This window comes from Heteronotia binoei, chromosome 7 (genome assembly GCF_032191835.1).
Source record: "Heteronotia binoei isolate CCM8104 ecotype False Entrance Well chromosome 7, APGP_CSIRO_Hbin_v1, whole genome shotgun sequence".
In the NCBI taxonomy this organism is placed as follows: domain Eukaryota; kingdom Metazoa; phylum Chordata; class Lepidosauria; order Squamata; family Gekkonidae; genus Heteronotia; species Heteronotia binoei.
The window spans coordinates 2137789-2164764 of record NC_083229.1 but is presented as its reverse complement, the minus strand read 5'-3'; the positions used below and the strand labels follow the sequence as shown (position 1 = coordinate 2164764).

The 26976-nt window shown below is 51.9% G+C and overlaps 1 protein-coding gene across 2 annotated transcripts in view; it reads left to right on the top strand.

The window, feature by feature from the left end:
- GPT (glutamic--pyruvic transaminase) overlaps positions 1-26976 on the top strand; it is a 61179-nt gene that overhangs the window by 27881 nt on the left and 6322 nt on the right. For both annotated transcript variants that reach the window (XM_060243148.1, XM_060243147.1), the window contains exons 3-10: positions 5671-5760; positions 7417-7525; positions 8598-8731; positions 15299-15542; positions 19735-19814; positions 21009-21145; positions 22356-22530; positions 25545-25700. In XM_060243148.1, coding sequence (XP_060099131.1) covers positions 5671-5760; positions 7417-7525; positions 8598-8731; positions 15299-15542; positions 19735-19814; positions 21009-21145; positions 22356-22530; positions 25545-25700 — 1125 coding nt within the window. The remainder of the gene's footprint in view (positions 1-5670; positions 5761-7416; positions 7526-8597; positions 8732-15298; positions 15543-19734; positions 19815-21008; positions 21146-22355; positions 22531-25544; positions 25701-26976) is intronic.

Sequence of the window (26976 nt, the reverse complement as noted above, 5' to 3'; positions counted from 1 at the left end):
GGGTCTCCAAAGGGGCAGGACTCAGGCAGCCAGCTGCTCACAAGGCAGAGTCTCTGGCCGAGCCCCCTGAGCCACCGTGTCACGTTCTCCGGGTGCAGGCAAGCAGGAGTCCAAAGCCAGTCCAAGGTCAAAGTCCAGGAAGTCAAGCAGGAGCCAAGTCACCAATGCAGAATCACAAACCGGAATCAGAAGTCAATGTCCAAAAGCCACAAGGTCAGGGTGCCAAGGAAATCAAGCACGTCAGGATCAGGAATCAGGAAGGAGCGTGGATGCAAGCCAGAGAACAGACTTGTTGCTTCTACAAGGTTACCAAGTTCTGGGTGGGAGCTATATGGGAGTCTCAGTAAGCCTGCTCCCTGGGTGGCAGTGACTCTGCTAGAACTCAGGGCTGAGAAATCTGAAGAATCAGCATGCCTCATGTCTTCGCTCTGAAAGTTCTTTCCGGAGCCTGCTTCGAACTCTTGAGATGGGAGGAGGAGAGCCTGGAGGAGATTGATCATCAACGGCTGACACTGGTGCCTGGAGAGTGCGGCCAGCTGCTGCTTGTTCAGCTGAGGAACTGGCTGGCAACTCTTCCGGGTCTGTTAACCCTTCCAGCTCCTCCTCGTCAGGGCTCATGACGCACCACTGCAGGCCCTGCCATGGGGAGAGGGTAGGGGGAGGGAGCTCATGTCCACCCACCTGCAGCCTCAGGCTCAGCGTCAGAGGTCAGCAAGGGGGCAGCTGCCTGGGGATCAATCGCCAGGGGGCCTGCTGCCACCACCACTTCCTGGACCCACATTTTGTAAGAGGAAAGTGGGCAGCTGTCGTGCCAGGTCCCTGTAAGGACAGCACAGGGGCCCCAGAGCTCTGCCTCTCTTTCCAGTGTGAGTAGCAGCTAAGTGCGGGCACTGGGCTTCTTTCCCCGGTGAGTTCCCTGGGGGGTGGGGCACGGGGCAGGGCTTGCCGGCAGTTCTTCTTTTGCCGCCACTGTCCGAAGGACAGCGCCAGCAGCTGCCCAGGTGAATGACTGGGCAGGTGAGCCACTGGCCCGCCAGTCAAGGAAGGGACCCGCCTGCCTGTCTTCCAGGCAGGGAGATGATTCACCGGCTGATTTACCTTCCAGGAAAGAAACTCTCCAGGTGGACAGATGGGAAGATTGCCAGCTGGGACTCTGGGCGGGCAGCTTGTCAACTAACTGGCCGGACAGGTGGATGACTGACTTGGCTGGCAAGTGGACAGCTCACCCATCAGGGAGAATGAGCTGCCAGGTGGGAGAGCGAGCAACTTGCCACCATTGCAGGAGCTCCTCTGCAGGTGGAGAGGACCTCAGAAGAAGAAGATGTTGGATTTATACCCCGCCCTATACTCTGATTCTCAGAGTCTCAGAGCGGCTCACAATCTCCTTTCCCTTCCTCCCCCACAACAGACACCCTGTGAGGTAGATGAAGATATTGGATTTATATCCCCCCCTCCACTCCGAAGAGTCTCAGAGCGGCTCACAATCTCCTTTACCTTCCTTCCCCACAACAGACACTCTGTGAGGTAGATGAAGATATTGGATATATATCCCACCCTCCATTCCGAAGAGTCTCAGAGCGGCTCACAATCTCCTTTACCTTCCCCGCAACAGACACCCTGTTAGGTAGATGAAGATATTGGATTTATATCCCACCCTCCACTCCGAAGAGTCTCAGAGCGGCTCACAATCTCCTTTACCGCACCTCAAAAAGGATATTATAGCATTGGAGAAAGTTCAGAAAAGGGCAACTAAAATGATTAAAGGGCTGGAACACCTTCCCTATGAAGAAAGGTTGAAACGCTTAGGGCTCTTTAGCTTGGAGAAACGTCGACTGAGGGGTGACATGATAGAAGTTTACAAGATAATGCATGGGATGGAGAAAGTAGAGAAAGAAGTACTTTTCTCCCTTTCTCACAATACAAGAACTCGTGGGCATTCGATGAAATTGCTGAGCAGACAGGTTAAAACGGATAAAAGGAAGTACTTCTTCACCCAAAGGGTGATTAACATGTGGAATTCACTGCCACAGGAGGTGGTGGCGTCCACAAGCATAGCCACCTTCAAGAAGGGGTTAGATAAAAATATGGAGCAGAGGTCCATCAGTGGCTATTAGCCACAGTGTGTGTGTGTGTGTGTGTGTGTGTGTATATATATATATATATATATATATATATATATATATATATATATATATATATATATATATATATATATATATATATATATATATATTTGGCCGCTGTGTGACACAGAATGTTGGACTGGATGGGCCATTGGCCTGATCTAACATGGCTTCTCTTATGTTCTTATGTTCTTACCTCCCCCCCCAACAGACACCCTGTGAGGTAGGTGGGGCTGAGAGAGCTTTTTACAGCAGCTGCCCTTTTAAGGACAACCTCTGCCAGAGCTCTGGCTGACCCAAGGCCATTCCAGCAGCTGCAAGTGGAGGAGTGGGGAATCCAACCCGGTTCTCCCAGATAAGAGAGCTCTGGCTGACCCAAGGCCATTCCAGCAGCTGCAAGTGGAGGAGTGGGGAAGCCAACCCGGTTCTCCCAGATAAGAGAGCTCTGGCTGACCCAAGGCCATTCCAGCAGGTGCAAGTGGAGGAGTGGGGAATCCAACCCGGTTCTCCCAGATAAGAGAGCTCTGGCTGACCCAAGGCCATTCCAGCAGCTGCAAGTGGAGGAGTGGGGAATCAAACCCGGTTCTCCGAGATAAGAGAGCTCTGGCTGACCTAAGGCCATTCCAGCAGCTGCAAGTGGAGGAGTGGGGAATCAAACCCGGTTCTCCGAGATAAGAGAGCTCTGGCTGACCCAAGGCCATTCCAGCAGCTGCAAGTGGAGGAGTGGGGAATCAAACCCGGTTCTCCCAGATAAGAGTCTGCACACTTAACCACTGCTGGAACCAAACTGGAAGCCCTCTTCAGTTCAATGGGACTCATTCCCAGGCAGGTGTGCCCAGGCGGGCACTGTTAGTCAGGGAGAGAGGGGGGCGGGTGATTAAGAGGAGGTGTGAGCATGGGATGGTGCTTAGAGACCCAGGTTCAAATCCCTGCTCTGCTACGGCAGCTTGCTGGGTGCCCTTGGGCCAGTCACAGCCTAACCTGCCTCACAGGGCTGTCGTGAGGATAGAATGAAGAGAGGAGAATGAAGTTGTGAGGACAAACTATAAGAGAGGCGAAGAGAAGGAAGGAAGCCATGAATACAGTAAATTAAAAGTTCTCTCTGGGGTTACCTGCTGATTCCCCAGGGGTTTTCTTATAGGGGTCCCCCACTGGAATTTGGGGGCCTTTGAGTGCCCTCTGCCCAGTGCTCACCACACCCCAGAACTGACCCTGCTGGGAGAGACCTGCATATTGATGCCCCCACCCCCAAAGCTTCTCACAGTCTCATTTACCAGCCACCTCCTGTCTGTTGGAGCCCGAGAGAGAGGACAGAGCCCCACAGCAGCGGCACCCAGTGGGGAAAATCCCACCCACCTGATTCTGTAGCTCTGATGGGAACTCTTGGCATCCCATCCTCGGATGGAAAGCCCCAAGGGCTATTTCCATCCACCAGCTCCATATTCCGACGGGTGGTTGTTTGGTGTAGCGGTTAAGTGTGCAGACTCTTCTCTAGGAGAATCAGGTTTGATTCCCCACTCCCGCACTTGCAGCTGCTGGAATGGCCTGGGGTCAGCCATAGCTCTCGCAGTAGTTGTCCTTGAAAGAGCCGCTTCTGGGAGAGCTCTCTCAGCCCCACCCACCTCACAGGGTGTCTGTTGTGGGGGAGGAAGGTAAAGGAGATTGTGAGCCACTCTGAGATTCAGAGTATAGGGTGGGGTATATATCCATCATCATTATCATCATCATCTAGTTTCTCTTCAGATTGCATAAATCTTCGCCTTCTATCTTCTTCTTCTTCTTGTCAAACAGTATCCCCTGAGGCTGAGGCCTTCCCCTGAGAAGAACATCAGAAAAGCCCTGCTGGATCAGACCAGTCCATCTAGTCCAGCATCCTGTCTAACACAATGGCCATCCAGTTCTTCTGGAGGGCCAGCAACAGGGCATAGATTCTGAGGCCTTCCCGTGAGAAGAACCTCAGAAGAGCCCTGCTGAATCAGACCAGGGAGGGTCCATCCAGTCCAGCCTCCTGTTTCACACAGGGTCCAACCAGTGCCTCTGGAGGGCTAACAACAGGTCAGAGAGTCTGAGGCCTTCCCCTGAAAAGAGCATCAGAAGAGCCCTGCTGGATCAGACCAGGGAGGGTCCATCCAGTCCAGCCTCCTGTCTCACACAGGGTCCAACCAGTGCCACTGGAGGGCTGACAACAGGACAGAGAGCTTGAGGCCTTCCCCTGAAAAGAGCATCAGAAGAGCCCTGCTGGGTGAGACCACTGAGGGTCCATCTAGTCCAGCCTTCTGTCTCACACAGTGGCCAGCCAGTTCCTCTGGATGGCGAACAACAGGGCAGAGAGGCCAAGGCCTTCCCCTGAGAAGAACATCAGAAGAGCCCTGCTGGATCAGACCAGTGAGGTCGATCTAGTTTAGCCTCCTGTCTCACACAGGGGCCAACCAGTTCCTCTGGAGGGCCAACAACAGACAGAGAGGCCGAGGCCTTCCCCTGAGAAGAACCTCAGAAGAGCCCTGCTGGATCAGACCAGTGGTCCATCTAGTCCAGCCTCCTGTCTCACACAGTAGCCAGCCAGTTCCTCTGGAGGGCCAACAACAGGGCAGAGAGGCCGAGGCCTTCCCCTGAGAAGAACATCAGAGGAGCCCTGCTGGATCAGACCAGTGAGGTCCATCTAGTTCAGCCTCCTGTCTCACACAGGGGCCAGCCAGTTCCTCTGGAGGGCCAACAACAGGGCAGAGAGGCTGAGGCCTTCCCCTGAGAAGAACCTCAGAAGAGCCCTGCTGGGTCAGACCAGGGAGGGTCCATCTAGTCAAGCCTCTTGTCTCACACAGGGGCCAGGCAGTTCCTCTGGAGGGCCAGCAACAGGGCAGAGAGGCCGAGGCCTTCCCCTGAGAAGAACCTCAGAGGAGCCCTGCTGGGTCAGACCAGTGGTCCATCTAGTCCAGCCTCCTGTCTCACACAGTGGCCACCCAGTTCCTCTGGAGGGCCAGCAACAGGGCAGAGAGGCCGAGGCCTTCCCCTGAGAAGAACATCAGAAGAGCCCTGCTGGGTCAGACCACTGAGGGTCCATCTAGTCCAGCCTCCTGCCTCACACAGTGGCCACCCAGTTCCTCTGGAGGGCCAGCAACAGGGCAGAGAGGCCGAGGCCTTCCCCTGAGAAGAACCTCGGAAGAGCCCTGCTGGGTCAGACCAGTGAGGTCCATCTAGTCCAGCCTCCTGTCTCATGCAGTGACCCACAACAGGGCAGAGAGGCCGAGGCCTTCTCCTGATGGGATTCAGAGGCCGACTGCTTCTGAACATGGAGGTTCCCTTAGCCAACATGGCTGGTAGCCTTTGAAAGACCTCTCCTCCATGCATCTGTCTAATCCACTAGTTTTCAACTTCTTGCTGAAGCATCTGGTTTCCTTCAGCCAGCCTGCCTCTCCGTGTGGCCTGGTGTGGTAGAGATGTGGGGCTGGTGTAGGGGTGGGGGAGAGGTTTCCGTCTCACTTCCGAGGAGTGTGTTGAGAGGGCCGCTGGTGGGCCTGAGTTGGTCTTTGTTCGCCTCTCCTCTTCCCAGGGAGTGAAGAAACCTTTCACCGAGGTGATCCGAGCCAATATCGGTGATGCCCACGCCATGGGGCAAAAGCCAATCACTTTCCTGCGCCAGGTAAGGTCTTGGGGCTTGGACGATATGCTTGTAGGTGTGTGCAGAGGTGGGGGGGGGAGGAAACTGAGCCTCTGAGATCACCTGCTGGGAGGGGAGGGTTGCAGATCAAGGGAAGAGCTGTCCCACTTTAATTTCTGCTTGCCCCACAGCCGTTAGAGGTATGGGAACCAGGGCCCTTTTTTGAGCTGGAATGGACAGGAATGCAGTTCCGGCTGGCTTAGCATCAGGGGGTGTGGCCTAAGATGCAAATGAGTCCCTGCTGGGCTTTTTCTACAAAAAACCCTGTGCAAAACAATAATGATGTCAGGGGGTGCGGCCTAAGATGCAAATGAGTTCCTGATGGGCTTTTTCTACAAAAAACCCTGTGCAAAACAATGATGATGTCAGGGGGTGCGGCCTAAGATGCAAATGAGTTCCTGCTGGGCTTTTTCTCCAAAAAACCCTGCACAAAACAATGATGATGTCAGGGGGTGTGGCCTAAGATGCAAATGAGTTCCTGCTGGGCTTTTTGTACAAAAAACCCTGCGCAAAACAATGGTGATGTCAGGGGGTGTGGCCTAAGATGCAAATGAATTCCTTCTGGGCTTTTTCTACAGAAAACCCTGCACAAAACAATGATGATGTCAGGGGGTGTGGCCTAAGATGCAAATGAGTTCCTGGTGGGCGGTCTCTTTAAAAAAAACCCCGTGAAACAATGATGATGTCAGGGGGTGTGGCCTAAGATGCAAATGAGTTCCTGTTGGGCTTTTTCTACAAAAAACCCTGTGCAAAACAATGGTGGTGCCAGGGGTGTGTGGCCTAATATGCAAATGAGTTCCTGCCGGGCTTGTACAAAAAAACCCTGCACCGAATAATGGTGATGTCCGGGGTGTGGCCTAATATGCAAATCTGTATTACGCCTCTTTCCCCAGGGTTCTGGAAAGTCTCTGTGCTGTCTCTTTCGAGTTCTGGTTAAGTCAGTTTGCGATGACAATTTTACAAAAAGAAAGCATTAAAAGCCATTGGACAGAAGCAGTGTGAAAACTACCTGGGCCCCAGGGAACTGGGCAAAGGAAGCTCTGGCTATTTCTTTCCTTCCCCAGGAGACCAGGAGGGGGAGGAGCCTCAGCCAGTAGAAGGAAGAGAGGCTTGGCTCAATAGCTCTGCTGTGCCTGGCAAAGCAAGCTCTCCCTCCCCCCATTCCTCCCCAAGGGAGGAGCCTCAGCTAATTGAGAAAATATAGATTTTGCTCTATAGTTCCTGTGTGATTGAGCAAGCTTGGCAAAGCAAGCCGTGATGCAGAAGGAAGAGAGAGAGAGAAGGAAGCAGAGGACAGCCGGTTGCTCGGGGGCCTGATAGGAGCCCTCTGGGGGCCTGATTTGGCTCCTGGGCTGCATGTTCGATACTCCTGACTTAATTCAAGTGAACCCTGGGCAGAGTTGAGCCCCGGGAGCAAGTTTTCAGGGGCCAAATCCACCCTACGCCATATGTGCGAGGTGGCAGTAAGGGAGATCACGTGCTGGGTGCCCTCGCCTTGCCACTGAAAGCCCCACCCCCCTGGGCAGTCAGGATACAGGTGTCTCGGTTTGAGGGAAAGGCTTCCAGCCCCAGGGCCTCTCCTGTCAGCGAGGAAAGGGCAGTGAAGGGCAGGAGCCTCATCCATGTTCTCCCCGGCAGATCTCCGCCCTCTGCATGTGCCCAGAGCTTCAGAACAACCCCAACTTTCCAAAGGATGCCAAGGAGAAAGCCAGCAAGCTGCTGGCAGCATGTGGGGGGCAGAGCATCGGTAAGTGCCTTTTGGCTGGCATTCTTCTCTTCCTCTCCCCCCCTGACAGGGGTGTCCTTGCTGTAGAAGTGATGCAGAACAGAAGAATACAAGAGAAGCCCTGTTGCATCAGGCCAACGGCCTCTCCAGTCAAACACTCTGTGTCACAGAGGAACATAAGAGAAGCCCTGTTGGATCAAGCCAGTGGCCCCTCCAGTCCAACACTCTGTGTTGCATAAGAACATAAGAGAAGCCGTGTTGGATCAGGCCAATGGCCCACCCAGTCCAACACTCTGTGTCACATAAGAACATAAGAGAAGCCCTGTTGGATCAGGCCAATGGCCCATCTAGTCATAAGAACATAAGAACCTAAGAGAAGCCATGTTGGATCAGGCCAATGGCCCATCCAGTCCAACACTCTGTGTCACACAGTGGCCAAAAAAACCCGGGCACCATAAGGAGGTCCTTCAATGGGGCCAGGATGCTAGAAGCCATCCCACTGTGCCCCCCCAAGCACTAAGAATACAGAGCATCACTGCCCCAGACAAAGAGTTCCAACAATACCTTGTGGCTAATAGCCACTGATGGACCTCTGCTCCAGATGTTGATCCAATCCCCTCTTGAAGCTGGCTATGCTTGTGGCCGCCACCTCCTCCTGTGGCAGTGAATTCCACATGTTAATCAACCTTTGGGTGAAGAAGTACCTCCTTCTATCCGTTCTAACCCAACTGCTCAGCAATTTCATTGAGTGCCCACGAGTTCTTGTATGGTGAGAAAGGGAGAAAAGTACTTCTTTCTCTGCCTTCTCTATCCCATGCAGTATCTTGTCAACCTCTGTCCAACTAACAACCTCAGCCAAGTGAGGTGGGAGGCCTGAATGCCAGACTGGGTCAGGAGTAGAACTGCCAGTCCCCAGGCAGAGCCCAAGATCTCCCAGGATTATTACTGATCTCCAGGATCCAGAGAGCAGCTCCCCTGGAGAAAATGGCTGCTTTGGAGGGCGGGAGTCCCTCCCCTCCCCAAACCCTTTTACGGTGCAACAAACGAATGATATAAAAGCGTCTCTCTTCTTCTCCTCCCCTCCCCTCCCCAGGTGCCTACAGTGCTAGCCCAGGGATCGACTGCATCCGCCAAGACGTAGCCAGCTTCATTGAGAGAAGAGATGGGGGCATTTCATCCAACCCAGAGAACATCTTCCTTTCCACAGGCGCCAGTGATGCCATCGTGGTACAAGGACCACTGTACAAATTGAAGGAAGGGGCATTGGGGGCAAATCGAAAGAAAGGGGAAGGAAAGAGGGAAAGGAACGGGTTGTCCAGCGGCTAGGAATTCTGTTACGCATGCGCCAAACAGAATTCTGACACGGCCAGGGAATCGATAGCAATTGCCGTCCACAGTGGGAATTTTTTTGGACGCAGTACATTTCGAGAAGTTCGGCCATTTTTGATTCACTGCCACAGGAGATGGTGGCAGCTACAAGCATAGATGGCTTCAAGAGGGGACTGGATCAACGTCTGGAGCAGAGGTCCATCAGTGGCTACTAGCCACAGCTTAACATTGGAACTCTCTGTCTGGGACAAGTGATGCTCTGTATTCTTGGTGCTTGAGGGGGCACAGTGGGAGGGCTTCTAGTGTCCTGGCCCCACTGATGGACCTCCTGATGGTGCCTGGGTTTGGGGGGTTTTTTGGCCACTGTGTGACAGAGAGTGTTGGACTGGATGGGCCATTGGCCTGATCCAGCATGGCTTCCCTGATGTTCTCATGATTCAACACCGAGGCATATCACGCCCCCCAACCCCCATTAGCCATGTTTTATGACCATAGGGAAGGAAATCAATGACCATTTGGAGACCATTTATGACCATAGGGAGACTTGTCTTAGCAGTAATATGTGCGAAAAGGATCTAGGGTTCTTAGTGGATCATATGCTGAACATGAGTCAACAGTGCGATGTGGTGGCTAAAAAGGCAAATGCAATTTTGGGCTGTATCAACAGGAGTATAGTGTCCAGATCACATGATGTGATGGTGTCGCTTTACTCTGCTTTGGTAAGAACTCACCTGCTCTGGTAAGACCTCACCTGGAGTACTGTCCTATATCTTCTCCCTCCACAACAGACACCCTGTGAGAGGGCTCTCCCAGCAGCTGCCCTTTCAAGGACAACCTCTGCCAGAGCTATGGCTGACCCAAGGCCATTCCAGCAGGTGCAAGGGGAGGAGTGGGGAATCAAACCCGGTTCTCCCAGATAAGAGAGCTCTGGCTGACCCAAGGCCATTCCAGCAGGTGCAAGTGGAGGAGGGGGGAATCAAACCCGGTTCTCCCAGATAAGAGAGCTCTGGCTGACCCAAGGCCATTCCAGCAGGTGCAAGTGAAGGAGTGGGGAATCAAACCCGGTTCTCCCAGATAAGAGAGCTCTGGCTGACCCAAGGCCATTCCAGCAGCTGCAAGTGGAGGAGTGGGGAATCAATCCCGGTTCTCCCAGATAAGAGAGCTCTGGCTGACCCAAGGCCATTCCAGCAGGTGCAAGTGGAGGAGTGGGGAATCAAACCCACTTCTCCCAGAAGAGTCCACGCACTTAACCACTACACCAAACTGGAAGGAAGGAGTGAAGGAGGGAGGGAAATAGATGGGGGGGATGGAGAGGTGGAAAGAAAGCAGCTTTAACTTTAAATGCATTCTTCAAGCCTCTGGCTGACTTGGCATGGAGAAGTGATTTAAAGAGAGACGGGGCAGTGGTGGCTTTGAGAGCCGCACATGTGTGAAAGAGCCGCGTGTGGCTCCCAAGCTGCAGTTTGGCTAACCCCGCTTTACAGTATCACAACCCCACTGAGCTCCCCTTGCCCCAAACTCCACCCTCCCCTTCTTCTGCCCCCAAATCCCCAGGAATTTGCCAAGTCAAGAGTTGGCAACCCTGATTTCAAGGCCCACTCTGCTGGCATCCAGCACTATGCATTTGGACAGTTCCACAAGGCCCCTTTTGTGCTCCTCTTGGCAGCAGGGCCTGGAGGGAAGGGGGATTGCCTCTGGGCAGGGCAGGAGCCCCGGAGCAGGCCTTGGAGAAGGAGCCTCACCAGGTTTTGCCACGTGAGCTGCCAGTGCGGGGCATGCCAGGATGCTCGGAGACTTGCCTTCAGGCGTGGGATGTGGAAACCAGGGATTTAGCAAAATCCTTCCTTGTGGGTTGCAGAAATGTCCCCGTCTTTTGAAAAGGGATCTACAAGAGGAGGAGGAGCTTCAGAGGGGGGCTGTGTTGGTCTGCAGGGGACGAGAGAGATCTGAGCTCCTCAGAGACCAAGACAAGTTTTGGGGAGATGAGCTGCCAAGAGTCAAAGTCCCCTTCTTCTGAGAACGCAAAAATATCCCTAGATGGGGAGCCAGGCCGGTTCGTCTGTAGCAGCAGAAAAGAGCAAGAGTTCTGTAACAAAATTTGTGGCAGGGGAGGGAGCTGTAGTGAGTCGCTGCTCACTTCTTCAGAAAGCTTATCACCCGGCCCAAGTTTTGTTACTGGGCTCTTTTCTACAGCAAAAATATGGTTAGTCTTGAAGGTGCCAGTTTGGTGTAGTGGTTAAGTGTAGGACTTTTTATCTGGAAGAACCGGGTTTGATTCCCCACTCCTCCACTTGCAGCTGCTGGAATGGCCTTGGGTCAGCCAGAGCTCTCTTAACTGGGAGAACCGGGTTTGATTCCCCCCTCCTCCACTTGCAGCTGCTGCAATGGCCTTGGGTCAGCCAGAGCTATTGCAGGAGTTGTCCTTGAAAGGGCAGTTTCTGTCAGCTGGGCCTGTTTAGCCTGGAGAGGAGGCAGCTGAGAGGTGATAGGATCACCATCTTCAAGTCCTTGAAGGGCTGTCATCTAGAGGATGGGGTGGAATTGTTTTCTGTGGCCCCAGAAGGTAGGACCAGAACCAGTGGGTTGAAATTAAATCAAAAGAGTTTCTGGCTCAACATTAGGAAGAACTTCCTGACTGTTAGAGCAATTCCTCAGTGAAACAGGCTTAAGAACAGAAGAGAAGTCATGTTGGATCAGGCCAATGGCCCATCCAGTCCAACACTCTTTATCACAGAGTGGCCAAAATACAAACATGCATGCATACATACATACACACACACACACACACACACACACACTGTGGCTAATAGCCACTGATGGACCTCTGCTCCATATTTTTATCCAATCCCCTCTTGAAGCTGGCTATGCTTGTAGCCGCCACCACCTCCTGTGGCAGTGAATTCCATGTGTTAATCACCCTTTGACTGAAGAAGTACTTCCTTTTATCCGTTCTAACCCAACTGCTCAGCAATTTCATCGAATGTTCTTGTATTGTGAGAAAGGGAGAAAAGTACCTCTTTCTCTACTTTCTCCATCCCATGCAGAATCTTGTAACCTCTATCATGTCACCCCGCAGTCGACATTTCTCCAAGCTAAAGAGCCCCAAGCATTTTAACCCGTCTTCATAGGGCAAGTGTTCCAGCCTTTTCATCATTCTAAATGCCCAAACCTTTAATCATTCCAGTTGCCCCAGGGGCTGGGGAATTTTTATGGGTTGCTCCTTGTTCTTCATTCCGGGTATTTTAATGGCTTGCTCTGATGCAGCCAGCTTGAGCGCTCACTGTTCCAAACCCCCAGCAGATAATGTTCTTCCCCCAGGCCTCTTCATACAGGGCCTGAGCCCGCGCGGGTGCCCTGAACTCTCTCATGCTGACCACGCTGCCATAGAATCCTAGAGTTGGAAGGGACCTCCAGGGTCATCTAGTCCAACCCCCTGCACAATGCAGGAAACTCACAAACCCCTCCCCCTAAATTCACAGGATCTTCATTGCTGTCAGATGGCCATCTAGCCTCTGTTGAAGAACCTCCAAAGAAGAATCATAGAATCCTAGAGTTGGAAGGGACCTCCAGGGTCATCTAGTCCAACCCCCTGCACAATGCAGGAAACTCACAAACCCCTCCCCCTAAATTCACAGGATCTTCATTGCTGTCAGATGGCCATCTAGCCTCTGTTTCAAAACCTCCAAAGAAGAATCATAGAATCCTAGAGTTGGAAGGGACCTCCAGGGTCATCTAGTCCAACCCCCTGCACAATGCAGGAAACTCACAAACCCCTCCCCCTAAATTCACAGGATCTTCATTGCTGTCAGATGGCCATCTAGCCTCTGTTGAAGAACCTCCAAAGAAGAATCATAGAATCCTAGAGTTGGAAGGGACCTCCAGGGTCATCTAGTCCAACCCCTGCACAAGGCAGGAAACTCACCAACCCCTCCCCCTAAATTCACAGGATCTTCATTGCTGTCAGATGGCCATCTAGCCTCTGTTGAAGAACCTCCAAAGAAGAATCATAGAATCCTAGAGTTGGAAGGGACCTCCAGGGTCATCTAGTCCAACCCCCTGCACAATGCAGGAAACTCACAAACCCCTCCCCCTAAATTCACAGGATCTTCATTGCTGTCAGATGGCCATCTAGCCTCTGTTGAAGAACCTCCAAAGAAGAATCATAGAATCCTAGAGTTGGAAGGGACCTCCAGGGTCATCTAGTCCAACCCCCTGCACAATGCAGGAAACTCACAAACCCCTCCCCCTAAATTCACAGGATCTTCATTGCTGTCAGATGGCCAGCTAGCCTCTGTTTCAAAACCTCTGAGGAAGGAGAGACCCCCCACCTCCCAAGGAGGAAGCCTGAAAGATGCTCATGGACCAATAGGGTTTGCCAGTAGTGTTCCCTCAATAGCTGCAGAGTCTTGTGAGCAAAAATTCTACTTTATGAGCTCCTGGCATTGAAGTGGGGAGCTCCTGCCTCAATCATTGTGCTCTGGGGCCATTTTTCCTGAGCTGAGACAAAAATGTGTGAGCCAGGGGCTAAAAATGTGTGAGCTACCTCACACTAACTCCGCTTAGAGGGAACACTGGTTGCCAACCCCAGAAATTCCTGGAGATTCAGGAGGTTGGGGAGGGCAGCTTTTAGGGAGAGGAGGGACATCAGTGGAATACGGTGCTCTGCCCTCCAAGCCCTGGAGCAGCTATTTTCTCCAGTGATCTAGTTCTCCCAAGGAAGAAGGTTTTTATACCTCACTTTTCTCTGCGAAAAGGAGACTTGGAGCAACTTCCAATCACTAGTTTGGTGTGTGAACCAGTCTGGTGTAGTGGTTAAGTTCCTGGACTCTTATCTGGGAGAACCGGGGTTGATTCCCCACTCCTCCACTTGCACCTGCTGCAATGGCCTTGGGTGAGCCAAAGCTTTTGCAGAGCAGTCCTTGAAAGGGCAGGTGCTGTGAGAGCTCTCTCAGCCCCACCTACCCAACAGGGTGTCTGTTCTGGGGGAGGAAGGTAAAGGAGATTGTGAGCTGCTCTAAGACTCTTCGGAGTGGAGGGCGGGATATAAATCCAATATCTTCATCTACCTCACAGGGTGTCTGTTGTGAGGGGGGAAAGATAAAGGAGATTGTGAGGCGCTCTGAGACTCTTTGGAGTGGAGGGCAGGATATAAATCCAGTATCTTCATCTACCTCACAGGGTGTCTGTTGTGAGGGGGGAAAGATAAAGGAGATTGTGAGGCGCTCTGAGACTCTTTGGAGTGGAGGGCGGGATATAAATCCAATATCTTCATCTACCTCACAGGGTGTCTGTTGTGGGGGAGGAAGGTAAAGGAGATTGTGAGCCGCTCTGAGACTCTTCGGAGTAGAGGGCGGGATATAAATCCAATATCTTCATCTACCTCACAGGGTGTCTGTTGTGGGGGAGGAAGGGAAAGGAGATTGTGAGCCGCTCTGAGACTCTTCGGAGTAGAGGGCGGGATATAAATCCAATATCTTCATATACCTCACAGGGTGTCTGTTGTGAGGGGGGGAAGGTAAAGGAGATTGTGAGCCGCTCTGAGACTCTTCAGAGTGGAGGGCGGGATATAAATCCAATATCTTCATCTACCTCACAGGGCGTCTGTTGTGGGGGGGGCGGGAAGGTAAAGGAGATTATGAGCCGCTCTGAGACTCTTTGGAGTGGAGGGCGGGATATAAATCCAATATCTTCATATACCTCACAGGGTGTCTGTTGTGAGGGGGGGAAGGTAAAGGAGATTGTGAGCCGCTCTGAGACTCTTCAGAGTGGAGGGTGGGATATAAATCCAGTATCTTCATCTACCTCACAGGGTGTCTGTTGTGGGGGAGGAAGGGAAAGGAGATTGTGAGCCGCTCTGAGACTCTTCGGAGTAGAGGGCGGGTGTCTGTTGTGAGGGGGGGAAGGTAAAGGAGATTGTGAGCTGCTCTGAGACTCTACAGAGTGGAGGGTGGGATATAAATCCAGTATCTTCATCTACCTCACAGGGTGTCTGTTGTGGGGGAGGAAGGGAAAGGAGATTGTGAGCCACTCTGAGATTCAGAGAGAAGGGTGGGGTGTAAATCTACCTTCTTCTTCGTCTTCTTCGTTGTCGTCTTCTTCTTTCCTTTCTCTCCCCCTTGGGAGGTAGGTGAGGCTGAGAGAGTTCAGAGAGAACTGAGACTGGCCCCCAGCAGGATTCAGGTGGAAGAGGGGGAGTGGGGAATCGAACCCAGCTCTCCAGATTAGAGTCCGCCACGCTTAATCACAGCACGCTGGCTGTCACACACTGAAAATCCGTTATAGTTCCGGGAGCTCTCTAGGCCCAGCGAATGGTTGGAAATGCTAGGGGATTAGGAGGGAAGGGTTGTTTGAACCAAACCACTTGGTCTGAGCCCCATTAGGGGCTGGCGGGAGGGTGTTGGGAGATAGACAGGAAACCGAACAGATCCGTAGTAATTCCCTGTTGCTTCCTGTTCTGCCGCTCAGACCATCCTGAAGCTGCTGGTGTCGGGGGCGGGGCGTTCCCGCACAGGGGTGCTCATCCCCATCCCCCAGTACCCCCTCTACTCAGCAGCCCTGGCGGAGCTGAACGCTGTGCAAGTCAACTACTACCTGGACGAGGACAACTGCTGGGCCCTGAACGTGGAGGAGCTGCGGAGAGCAGTGCGGGAAGCTCGGAAGCACTGCCACCCCCGGGCCCTGTGCATCATCAACCCGGGCAACCCCACCGGTAGGTGCCCCCTGTCTCCCCTTGGGTGCCCTGACGTCTCAGCTTCTCAGGCAGGAGCACAAGGACTGGCTCGAGGGCGGGTTGCAAAACGGAATCCACATTTTTCCCCCTTCTGAGACAGGTAGGGTTGCCAATCCCCAGGTGGGGGCTGGGGATCCCCCGGTTTGGAGGCCCTTCCCCCGCTTCAGGGTCGTCAGAAAGCAGGAGGAGGGGAGGGAAATGTCTGCTGGGAACTCTGTTATTCCCTATGGAGATTTATTCCCATAGAAAATCATGGAGAATTGATCTGGGGCTCTGGGGGGGCTGTTTTTTGGGGTAGAGGCACCAAATTTTCAGTATAGCATCTAGTGCCTCTCCCCAAAATACTTCCCAAGTTTCAAAAAGATTGGATCAGGGGGTCTAATTCTATGAGCCCCAAAAGAAGGTGCCCCTATCCATTATTTCCTATGGAAGGAAGGAATTAAAAAGGTGTGCCATCCCTTTAAATTTGATGGCCAGAACTCCCTTTGGAGTTCAATTATGCTTGTCACAGCCTTGATCTTGGCTCCACCCCTAATGTCTCCTGGCTCCACCCCCAAAGTCCCCAGATATTTCTTGAATTGGACTTGGCAACGCTAGAGACAGGCCAGCTCTGAGGCAGAACAGCATCCTGCCTGTCTTCTCTTGTTCTGTTTCTGACTGCCCATTCCTGCTTCAGGCAGGTGGCAGAGTCAAGGCGAGGTGCTTCCTGGGGTTGTTTTCAGGAAGGCTGAGAAGAATAAGCCTTGCTGACCCCATTCAGATCCGGAGGCTGCGTTCCCAGAGGGACAAGCCTTGTCTGTCTCAGGGGTCTTCAACAGCCGGCCTCCTGCAGCCTGCCTTCATGGGAGAGAAGAGCGCCCCCATGCCACCACTGACGGATGGAGGGCACCTTGTGGGGTTTTCAAGGCAAGAGAGGAACGGGAGGTTTGCCATTACCTACTTCTTTGTAGTGACCCTGGACTTCTTGGGTAGGTTCTCATCCAAACGTTAACCAGAGCCCACCCTGCTTAGCTTCCAAGATCTCATGAGATTAGGCCAGCCTGGAAGCCAAGCTGGGATCTGATACTCTGTCGATTCAGAATTGGATCACGTTTAACTTTAAAAGGGGTAAATACACTGAGATGAGGAGGCATGTGAGGAAGAAACTGAAAGGAAAGGTACATACGGTCAAAACCCTTGAGAAAGCTTGGACGCTATTTAAAACTATAATCCTAGAAGCTCAGATAAAATACATACCACAAGTTAGGAAAGGCACAAACAGGCATAAGAAAAGGCCTGCGTGGTTAACAAATAAAGTAATGGAAGCTGTAAAAGGTAAGAAGGACTCCTTTAAGCGGTGGAAAACCAGTCCAAGTGAGATTAGTAAAAGGGAACACAGGCTGTGGCAAATCAAATGCAAGACTGTGATCAGGCAGGCAAAAAGGGACTATGAGGAGCATATTGCAAAAAACATAAAGACCAACAATAAAACTTTCTTCAAATATATTAGAAGTAGGAAACCAGCCAGGGAGGCAGTGGGGCCCTTGGATGACCATGGGGTAAAAGGATTACTGAAGGAGGATAGGGAAATGGCTGAAAAGCTAAATGAATTTTTTGCCTCCGTCTTCACTGTAGAAGACGAGAACTTTTTGCCCGCCCCAGAACCACTAATTTTGGAAGGGGTGTTGAAAGACCTGAGTCAGATTGAGGTGACAAATGAGGAGGTCCTACAACTGATAGACAATTTAAAAACTAATAAGTCACCGGGTCCGGATGGCATACATCCGAGAGTTCTGAAGGAACTCAAAGTTGAACTTGTGGATCTTCTAACAAAAATCTGTAATCTTTCATTGAAATCTGCCTCCATTCCTGAGGACTGGAAGGTAGCAAATGTCACCCCCATCTTTAAAAAAGGTTCCAGAGGAGATCCGGGAAACTACAGGCCAGTCAGTCTGACTTCAATACCGGGAAAGTTGGTAGAAACCATTATCAAGGACAGAATGAGTAGGCACATTGATGAACACGGGTTATTGAGGAAGACTCAGCATGGGTTCTGCAAGGGAAGATCTTGCCTCACTAACCTGTTGCATTTCTTTGAGGGGGTGAACAAACATGTGGACAAAGGAGACCCGATAGATGTTGTTTACCTTGACTTCCAGAAAGCTTTTGATAAAGTTCCTCATCAAAGGCTCCTTAGAAAGCTTGAGAATCATGGAGTAAAAGGACAGGTCCTCTTGTGGATCAAAAACTGGCTGAGTAATAGGAAGCAGAGAGTGAGTATAAATGGGCAGTCTTCGCAGTGGAGGACGGTAAGCAGTGGGGTGCCGCAGGGCTCGGTACTGGGTCCCATGCTTTTTAACTTGTTCATAAATGATTTAGAGTTCGGAGTGAGCAGTGAAGTGGCCAAGTTTGCGGATGACACTAAATTGTTCAGGGTGGTGAGAACCAGAGAGGATTGTGAGGAACTCCAAAGGGATCTGTTGAGGCTGGGTGAGTGGGCGTCAACGTGGCAGATGCGGTTCAATGTGGCCAAGTGCAAAGTAATGCACATTGGGGCTAAGAATCCCAGCTACAAATACAAGTTGATGGGGTGTGAACTGGCAGAGACTGATCAAGAGAGAGATCTTGGGGTCATGATAGATAACTCACTGAAAGTGTCAAGACAGTGTGCGTTTGCAATAAAAAAGGCCAATGCCATGCTGGGAATTATTAGGAAGGGAATTGAAAACAAATCAGCCAGTATCATAATGCCCCTGTATAAATCGATGGTGCGGTCTCATTTGGAGTACTGTGTGCAGTTCTGGTCGCCGCACCTCAAAAAGGATATTATAGCTTTAGAGAAGGTGCAGAGAAGGGCAACTAGAATGATTAAAGGGCTGGAGCACTTTCCCTATGAAGAAAGGTTGAAACGCTTGGGACTCTTTAGCTTGGAGAAACGTCGACTGCGGGGTGACATGATAGAGGTTTACAAGATAATGCATGGAATGGAGAAAGTAGAGAAAGAAGTACTTTTCTCCCTTTCTCACAATACAAGAACTCGTGGGCATTCGATAAAATTGCTGAGCAGACAGGTTAAGACGGATAAAAGGAAGTACTTCTTCACCCAAAGGGTGATTAACATGTGGAATTCACTGCCACAGGAGGTGGTGGCGGCCACAAGTATAGCCACCTTCAAGAGGGGTTTAGATAAAAATATGGAGCACAGGTCCATCAGTGGCTATTAGCCACAGTGTATGGAGCACAGGTCCATCAGTGGCTATTAGCCACAGTGTATGGAGCACAGGTCCATCAGTGGCTATTAGCCACAGTGTATGTGTGTATATAACATTTTTTGCCACTGTGTGACACAGAGTGTTGGACTTGATGGGCCGTTGGCCTGATCCAACATGGCTTCTCTTATGTTCTTATGTTCTTATGTTCTTATGGATCGCATAGAAACATTCAAAAAGGCAACAGTCAGGTGAAGCCAAAGACAATGCATAGCGTTGTGTACCGGGAGGGTCACATCCTCTGAGAGGTGATCTGATCACCATCTTCAAGCACTTGAAGGACTGTCATCTAGAGGACGGTGTGGAGTTGTTTTCTGTGGCCCCAGAAGGCAGGCCCAGAACCAAGGGGTTGAAATTAAATCAGAAGAGTTTCCAGCTCAACATTAGGAAGAACTTCCTGACCGTTAGAGCGGTTCCTCAGTGGAACAGGCTTCCTCCTCGGGAGGTGGTGGGCTTTCCTTCCTTGGAGGTTTTTAAGCAGAGGCTAGATGGCCATCTGACAGCAATGTGGATCCTGTGAATTTAGGGGGAGGGGTTTGTGAGTTTCCTGCATTGTGCAGAGGGCTGGACTAGATGACCCTGGAGGTCCCTTCCAACTCTAGGATTCTATGCTTTAACTGGGCTCTCCTTCCTTGGAGGTTTTTCAACAGAGGCTAGATGGCCATCTGACAGCAATGTGGATCCTGTGAATTTAGGGGGAGGTGATTGTGAGTTTCCTGCATTGTGCACGGGGTTGGACTAGATGACCCTGGAGGTCCCTTCCAACTCTAGGATTCTATGATTCTATCCCCCGAACTGTCCTGAAGCCTCCTGGGAAACAGAACCAACATTTCCATGATAAAATCTAATGATTATCCAAATTGGCAGATGACTGAGGCTCCACCCGGCCCTCATTCTGCACCACCCTCTCTCTCCCACACCAGGGCAGGTTCAGAGCCGCAAATGCATCGAAGACGTCATCCACTTTGCTTGGGAGGAGCAGCTCTTTCTCCTGGCTGATGAGGTGAGTGCCCCCACCCCCTGCTGAGGAAGCGGGCACCGGAGAGTGCTGGGACCCTCTGCCAAGAACTGGAGCTGCAGAGTGGGGGGTGGGGGGGACTGCGTCTGAGCTTGGAATCCTGGTGGCTTCTCGCTCCAGCATAGTCCAAGAGCTTGACTCCTTGCCCAACGGGGCCCCTCATCACTGTGCCCACTGAGAGCCAGTTTGATGTAGTGGTTAAGTGTGCAGACTCTTATCTGGGAGAACCGGATTTGATTCCCCACTCCTCCACTTGCACCTTCTGGAATGGCCTTGGGTCAGCCATAGCTCTCTTATCTGGGAGAACCGGATTTGATTCCCCACTCCTCCACTTGCAGCTGCTGGAATGGCCATGGGTCAGCCAGAGCTCTCTTATCTGGGAGAACTGGGTTTGATTCCGCACTCCTCCACTTGCAGCTGCTGGAATGACTTTGGGTCAGCCGTAGCTCTTGCAGAGTTGACCTTGAAAGGGGAGCTTCTGGGAGAGCTCTCTCAGTCCCACCTACCTCACAGGGTTTCTGTTGTAGGGGAGGAAGGGAAAGGAGATTGTAACCTGTGTGTGGGGGGAGAAGGTAAAGAGAGCCAGTTTGGTGTTGAGGTTAAGTGTGCGGACTCTTATCTGGGAGAACCAGGTTTGATTCCCCACTTCTCCACTTGCACCTGCTGGAATGGCCTTGGGTCAGCCATAGCTCTGGCAGAGGTTGTCCTTGAAAGGGCAGCTTCTGGGAGAGCTCTCTCAGCCCCACCCACCTCACAGGGTGTCTGTTGTGGGTGGGGGGAGGTAAAGGAGATTGTGAGCCGCTCTGAGACTCTTCAGAGTGGAGGGCGGGATATAAATCCAATATCTTCATCTACCTCACAGGGTGTCTGTTGTGGGGGAGGAAGGGAAAGGAGATTGTGAGCCGCTCTGAGACTCTTCGGAGTGGAGGGTGGGATATAAATCCAATATCTTCATCTACGTCACAGGATGTCTGTAGTGGGGGGGGGGAAGGTAAAGGAGATTGTGAGCCGCTCTGAGACTCTTCGGAGTGGAGGGCGGGATATAACTCCAATATCTTCATCTACCTCACAGGGTGTCTGTTGGGGGGGAGGAAGGTAAAGGCGATTGTGAGCCACTCTGACACTCTGATTCAAAGAGAAGGGCGGGTGTAAATCTACAGTCTTCTTCTTCTTCCTCAGGTTTATCAAGACAACATTTATGCCAAGGGCTCCGAATTCCACTCCTTCAAGAAGGTGCTCTTTGAGATGGGGCCCAAGTACTCGGGAACGCTGGAGCTGGCCTCCTTCCACTCCATCTCCAAGGGCTTCATGGGCGAGTGAGTTCTGCGTCTTTTCTTGCGCCAGAGCCCTGGTCGGAGGTCATGGCTGAATGCATATGGGGGTGGAGCGTGGGGTCATGGGGGCTAGCCTCGCCCTCCACAGAGGCATCGGCCTTGGAGGCAGAGGAACTCCTTTGTAGAAAAATAGATGATGGAGCTCATTGCCATAATTCATTAGCATATGCTGCCCCCCCAGCCGAAAGCAACTTGATGCAAGAAAGGAGAGCCCCGGGCGAACGAGGTCTGCTTGGGCTGGCTAGAGATCCAGCCAGCCCAAGCAGGCCTCACTCGCCTGGGGCTCTCCCCCCCACCAGTCAAAAGGCCAGCAAGCCACCCAAATCACATAAGAAGTGGAGGAAGGGCGGTGCAGGCTTCTTCAGGATTAATGAGGGCTGCTGGGGGTGTGGAGAGCCAGTTTAGTGTAGCGGTTAAGTGTGCAGGAGAACTGGGTTTGATTCCCCACTCCTCCACTTGCACCTGCTGGAATGGCCTTGGGTCAGCCATAGCTCTGGCAGAGGTTGTCCTTGAAAGGGCAGCTGCTGTGAGAGCCCTCTCAGCCCCACCCACCTCACAGGTGACTGTTGTGGGGGAGGAAGGTAAAGGAGATTGTGAGCCGCTCTGAGACTCTGTCCTTGAAAGGGCAGCTTCTGTGAAAGCTCTCTCAGCCCTACCCACCTCACAGGGTGTCTGTTGTGGGGGAGGACGTTAAAGGAGATTGTGAGCTGCTCTGAGACTCTTCGGAGTGGAGGGCGGGATATAAATCCAATTCCTTCTTCATCTTCTTCTTCCGGTGACTGGCTGGCTGCCCACTCTCCTAATCCAGGGATTGTTATGCAGCTGCACCTACTATTCAATGGACAAGGTAGGTGGGGAGGAAGAGGGGAAATCGTCAAAAAGGTTCAGGAGCTGCAGTCTTCTGAGCTCCTGTTGAATCTGAGGCCTGATCTGATCCACTTTAGAAGGTCTGGCAAGGGCTTCCCTTCTGGGGCCGTCCTCTTCTCCGCAGAGGGTCACTTGATGTCCCACTGCCGGAAGTGGAAGGCTTCAGCAGGGCTTTTCTCTGACCTTGAAGCCCCCTTTCCGCCCCCCGCCTCTGATGCAAACCGACCCAGGAACAGCAGGGTGTACATTTCAGTGGTCGCCTTTCTGCTGCCCGCATTCCAAAATGGCCGCCTTGAGCCCCTCTCTTGTCCCCTCCCGTTGCCAGGTGTGGTTTCCGGGGAGGCTACATGGAAGTGATTAACATGGACCCCGGGGTCCAGCAGCAGCTCTCGAAGCTGGTCTCGGTGCGTCTGTGTCCCCCCATTACCGGGCAGATCGTCCTGGATGCCGTGGTGAACCGGCCCCAGCCTGGAGACCCCTCCTACGAACTCTTCGACCAGGTACGCCAAAGCGGGACTCCTGGGCCTGTGGAGGAGCTTCGCCTACCTTGCAGGGCTGTTGTGAGGATCAAATGGGGAGGGAAGAACAAGGTGCCCTGAGTTTAGGGTTGCCAAAGCCCAGGTGGGGGCAGTTTGGAGGTCCTCCTCCCGCTTCAGGGTCAGGTGGGAGAGGGAAATGTCTGCTGGGCACTCCATTATTCCCTACGGAGACCGATTCCCACAGGTTATAATGGAGAATTGATTCGTGGGTGTCTGGGGCTTGGGGGTGGGGCTTTTTGAGGTAGAGGCACCAAATTTTCAGCATAGCGTCCAGTGCCTGTCCTCAAAACACCCTCCAAGTTTCAAAAAGATTTCACGGGGTCCAGTTCTCTGAGCCCCCCAAAGAAGGTATCCCTATCCTTCATAATTTCCAATAGAAGGAAGGCATTTAAAAGGCGTGCAGTCCCATTAAACGTGATGGCCAGAACTCCCTTTGGAGTTCAGTTATGCTTGTCGCACCCTTGCTCCTGGCTCCACCCCCAAAGTCTCCTGGCTCCACCCCCAAAGTCCCCAGATATTTCTTGAATTGGACTTGGAAACCCTACCTGATTTCCTTGGAAGGTCAGAGTAAGAATGGTGGATATCAGATGAAGCATTGAAATGCTTCCCTGACAAGCTGGGGCCCAGGCTGACAACACCCCCCAACCCCCAGGACCTTCAGACTTTCCTTCCTTGCCTTGGAGGCAGGGATACAGGGATGCCCCATTCAGCTAACCCAGACGTGCTCCATATACTTTCCTGAATTCTCTTTTTCCTTGCTTGTAAATTCCTGTCTGTTCAGGATTCCGCCCCCTCCCTGCCCCATTCTGCATGCATTTTGCTCCCCCTACTGCTTGATTCGATATTACATAGATGTCCAGCATAAAAACATACAGGTAGATCCAAGTAGGCAGCCGTGTAGAACAAAGTAGTAGAACAAAGTAGGAGTCAAGGGTCACCTTTAAGACCGACAAAGTATTATTCAGAACGTAAACTTTCGTATGCATGCAGACTTCTTCAGACGAGGGAATGGGGTACAGTGGGCTGAAATACATGTAGTTGGTGGGTTCACTGATACACAGAATTAGATGACAAAATAGTGTAATAAATTGGAAGGCCATTTGGTCTGGATAGCAATAAAAGGTAATAAAAGTTACCTGTTAATTGCTGTTGCTGCAAGTTTAGGTAAAACAAAAGGACATGTATTTCCTAGTTGGCCACTGTGTGGCACAGAGTGTTGGACTGGATGGGCCATTGGCCTGATCCAACATGGCTTCTCTTATGTTCTTATGTGACACAGAGTGTTGGACTGGAGGGGCCATTGGACTGATCCAACATGGGTTCTCTTGTGTTCTTATGTGACACAGAGTGTTGGACTGGAGGGGCCACTGGCCTGATCCAACAGGGCTTCTCTTATGTTCTTATGTGACATAGAGTGTTGGACTGGATGGGCCATTGGCCTGATCCAACATGGCTTCTCTTATGTTCTTATGTGACACAGTGTTGGACTGGAGGGGCCATTGGCCTGATCCAACATGGGTTCTCTTGTGTTCTTATGTGACACAGAGTGTTGGACTGGATGGGCCATTGGCGTGATCCAACATGGCTTCTCTTATGTTCTTATGTGACACAGAGTGTTGGACTGGAGGGGCCATTGGACTGATCCAACATGGGTTCTCTTGTGTTCTTATGTGACACAGAGTGTTGGACTGGAGGGGCCACTGGCCTGATCCAACAGGGCTTCTCTTATGTTCTTATGTGACATAGAGTGTTGGACTGGATGGGCCATTGGCCTGATCCAACATGGCTTCTCTTATGTTCTTATGTGACACAGTGTTGGACTGGAGGGGCCATTGGCCTGATCCAACATGGGTTCTCTTGTGTTCTTATGTGACACAGAGTGTTGGACTGGATGGGCCATTGGCGTGATCCAACATGGCTTCTCTTATGTTCTTATGTGACAAAGTGTTGGACTGGTTGGACCATTGACCTGATCCAACAGGGCTTCTCTTATGTGTCACAGCGTGTTGGACTGGAGGGGCCATTGGCCTGATCCAACAGGGCTTCTCTTATGTTCTTATGTGACACAGAGTGTTGGACTGGAGGGGCCATTGACCTGATCCAACACAGCTTCTCTTATGTTCTTATGTGACACAGAGTGTTGGACTGGAGGGGCCACTGGCCTGATCCAACATGGCTTCTCTTATGTTCTTATGTGACACAGAGTGTTGGACTGGAGGGGCCATTGACCTGATCCAACACAGCTTCTCTTATGTTCTTATGTGACACAGAGTGTTGGACTGGAGGGGCCACTGGCCTGATCCAACATGGCTTCTCTTATGTTCTTATGTGACACAGAGTGTTGGACTGGAGGGGCCATTGACCTGATCCAACACAGCTTCTCTTATGTTCTTATGTGACACAGAGTGTTGGACTGGAGGTGCCATTGGCCTGATCCAACATGGCCATGTTGGATCAGGCCAATGGCCCATCCAGTCCAACACTCTGTGTCACATAAGAATGTAAGAGAAGCCTATCCTTCATTATTTCCAATGAAGGGAAGGTATTTAAAAGGTGCGCGGTTCCTTTAAGTGTGATGGCCAGAACTCCCTTCTGAGTTCAATGATGCTTATCACACCCTTGCTCCTGGCTCCACCCCCAAAGTCTCCTGGCTCCACCTCCAAAGTCGCAAGCTATTTCTCAAATTGAACCTGGCAACTCTATTCATTATTTCCAAAGGAGGGGAAGGCATTTCAAAGGGGTGCGGTCCCTTCAACTGTGATGGCCAGAACTCCCTTTGGAGTTCAACTGTGCTTGTCACACCCTTGCTCCTGGCTCCACCCCCAATGTCTCTTAGCTCCACCCCACAGTCTCCTGGCTCCACCCCCAAAGTCCCCAGATAGTTCTTGAATTGGACTTGGCAACCCTAGCCCTGGGTGGGTTGGTCCTCCTTGCGGCCCCCTGACCTGACCTGACCTTCCGGCCTCCTCTTGCAGGAGAAGCAGGCTGTGCTGGCGGCCCTCGCCGAGAAGGCACGGCTCACGGAGGAGGCCTTGAATCGAGCCCCTGGCTTCCGCTGCAATCCGGTCCAGGGGGCCATGTACGCCTTCCCCCAGATCCAGTTGCCCCCTCGAGCTGTGGAAGCGGCCAAGGTAAGGCCGGCTAGAGTGATTTCAGTGGGGCAGGAGTGGGGCAGAGCTCAGGGGAGGAGCGGGGGCTTTCAGGCTGTAGAATCCCCCAGCAGGGTCTGGGGAAAAAGACCTGCCCCGAAACTTGGAAAGCTGCAGCCTGGCAGAGCCGAGCAGAGCTGGTTGAGAGGGGGAGAAGAGGCGCATTCCAGGTGTGGACCTTCGTCCTCAGGGGCCCAGCTGCATGCAGATCTGGTGGGCAGCCAGTGCAGCATCCAAGCATGCTGGGTTTGAGCTTCAAGGCCTGTGATGGGGAATGCGAGCCTGTGGCAGCTTGGAGTGTTATTTATTCATTTATTTAATTATAATAATAATAATAATAATAATAAATTTTATTTCTACCCCGCCCTCCCCGCTAAGCGGCTCAGGGCGGCTAACAGTGAATAGTATTTTAACATAAATAGTAAAACATTAGATTAACATTTAAAATTAAAAATATAAAAACCCGTTAATTCAGTTAAAACACTTAATTTACATTACATTATATATATATATCTGGCAGTAATGGCTGTTCTGGCGCTGATGCTGCCAGTTTAAATGGTGTTAAAGATGGCGGTTCTTCATTCATTGCAACTCAGCAGTCCGTATCACTATAGGCGCATCTAAAAAGGGCAGTCTTGCAGGCCCTGCGGAACTGGTCGAGGTTCCGCAGGGCCCGCACCTCCTCCGAGAGCTGGTTCCACAGTGCAGGTGCCGCAACTGAAAAGGCTCGCACCCTGGTGCTTTGGAGCCTGGCCTCTCTCGGCCCAGGGATGGTCATTTTGTTTTTACTTGCTGACCTCAGTGCCCTCTGGGGTTCATACGGGGAGAGACGGTCCCTTAGGTAGGCAGGTCCTCGGCCATATAGGGCTTTAAAGGTAATAACCAACACTTTGTACTGGACTCGGTAGATAACCGGCAGCCAGTGCAGTCCGCGCAGCCCCGGCTGTATGTGCTCCCATTTCGGGAGCCCCAGTAGCAGCCTGGCCGCCGCATTCTGCACTAGCTGCAGCTTCCGAGTCCGGCACAGAGGTAGCCCCAAGTAGAGGGCATTACAGTAGTCCAATCTTGAGGTGACCGTTGCATGGATCACTGTTGCGAGGTCGCGGCGTTCCAGGAAGGGGGCCAACTGCCTTGCCCGCTTCAGATGAAAGAATGCTGACTTGGCAGTGGCTGCTATCTGGGCCTCCATTGATAATGAAGGCTCCAGTAAAACACCCAAACTCTTTACCTGGCGCACTGGTTCCAATGGTGCGCCGTC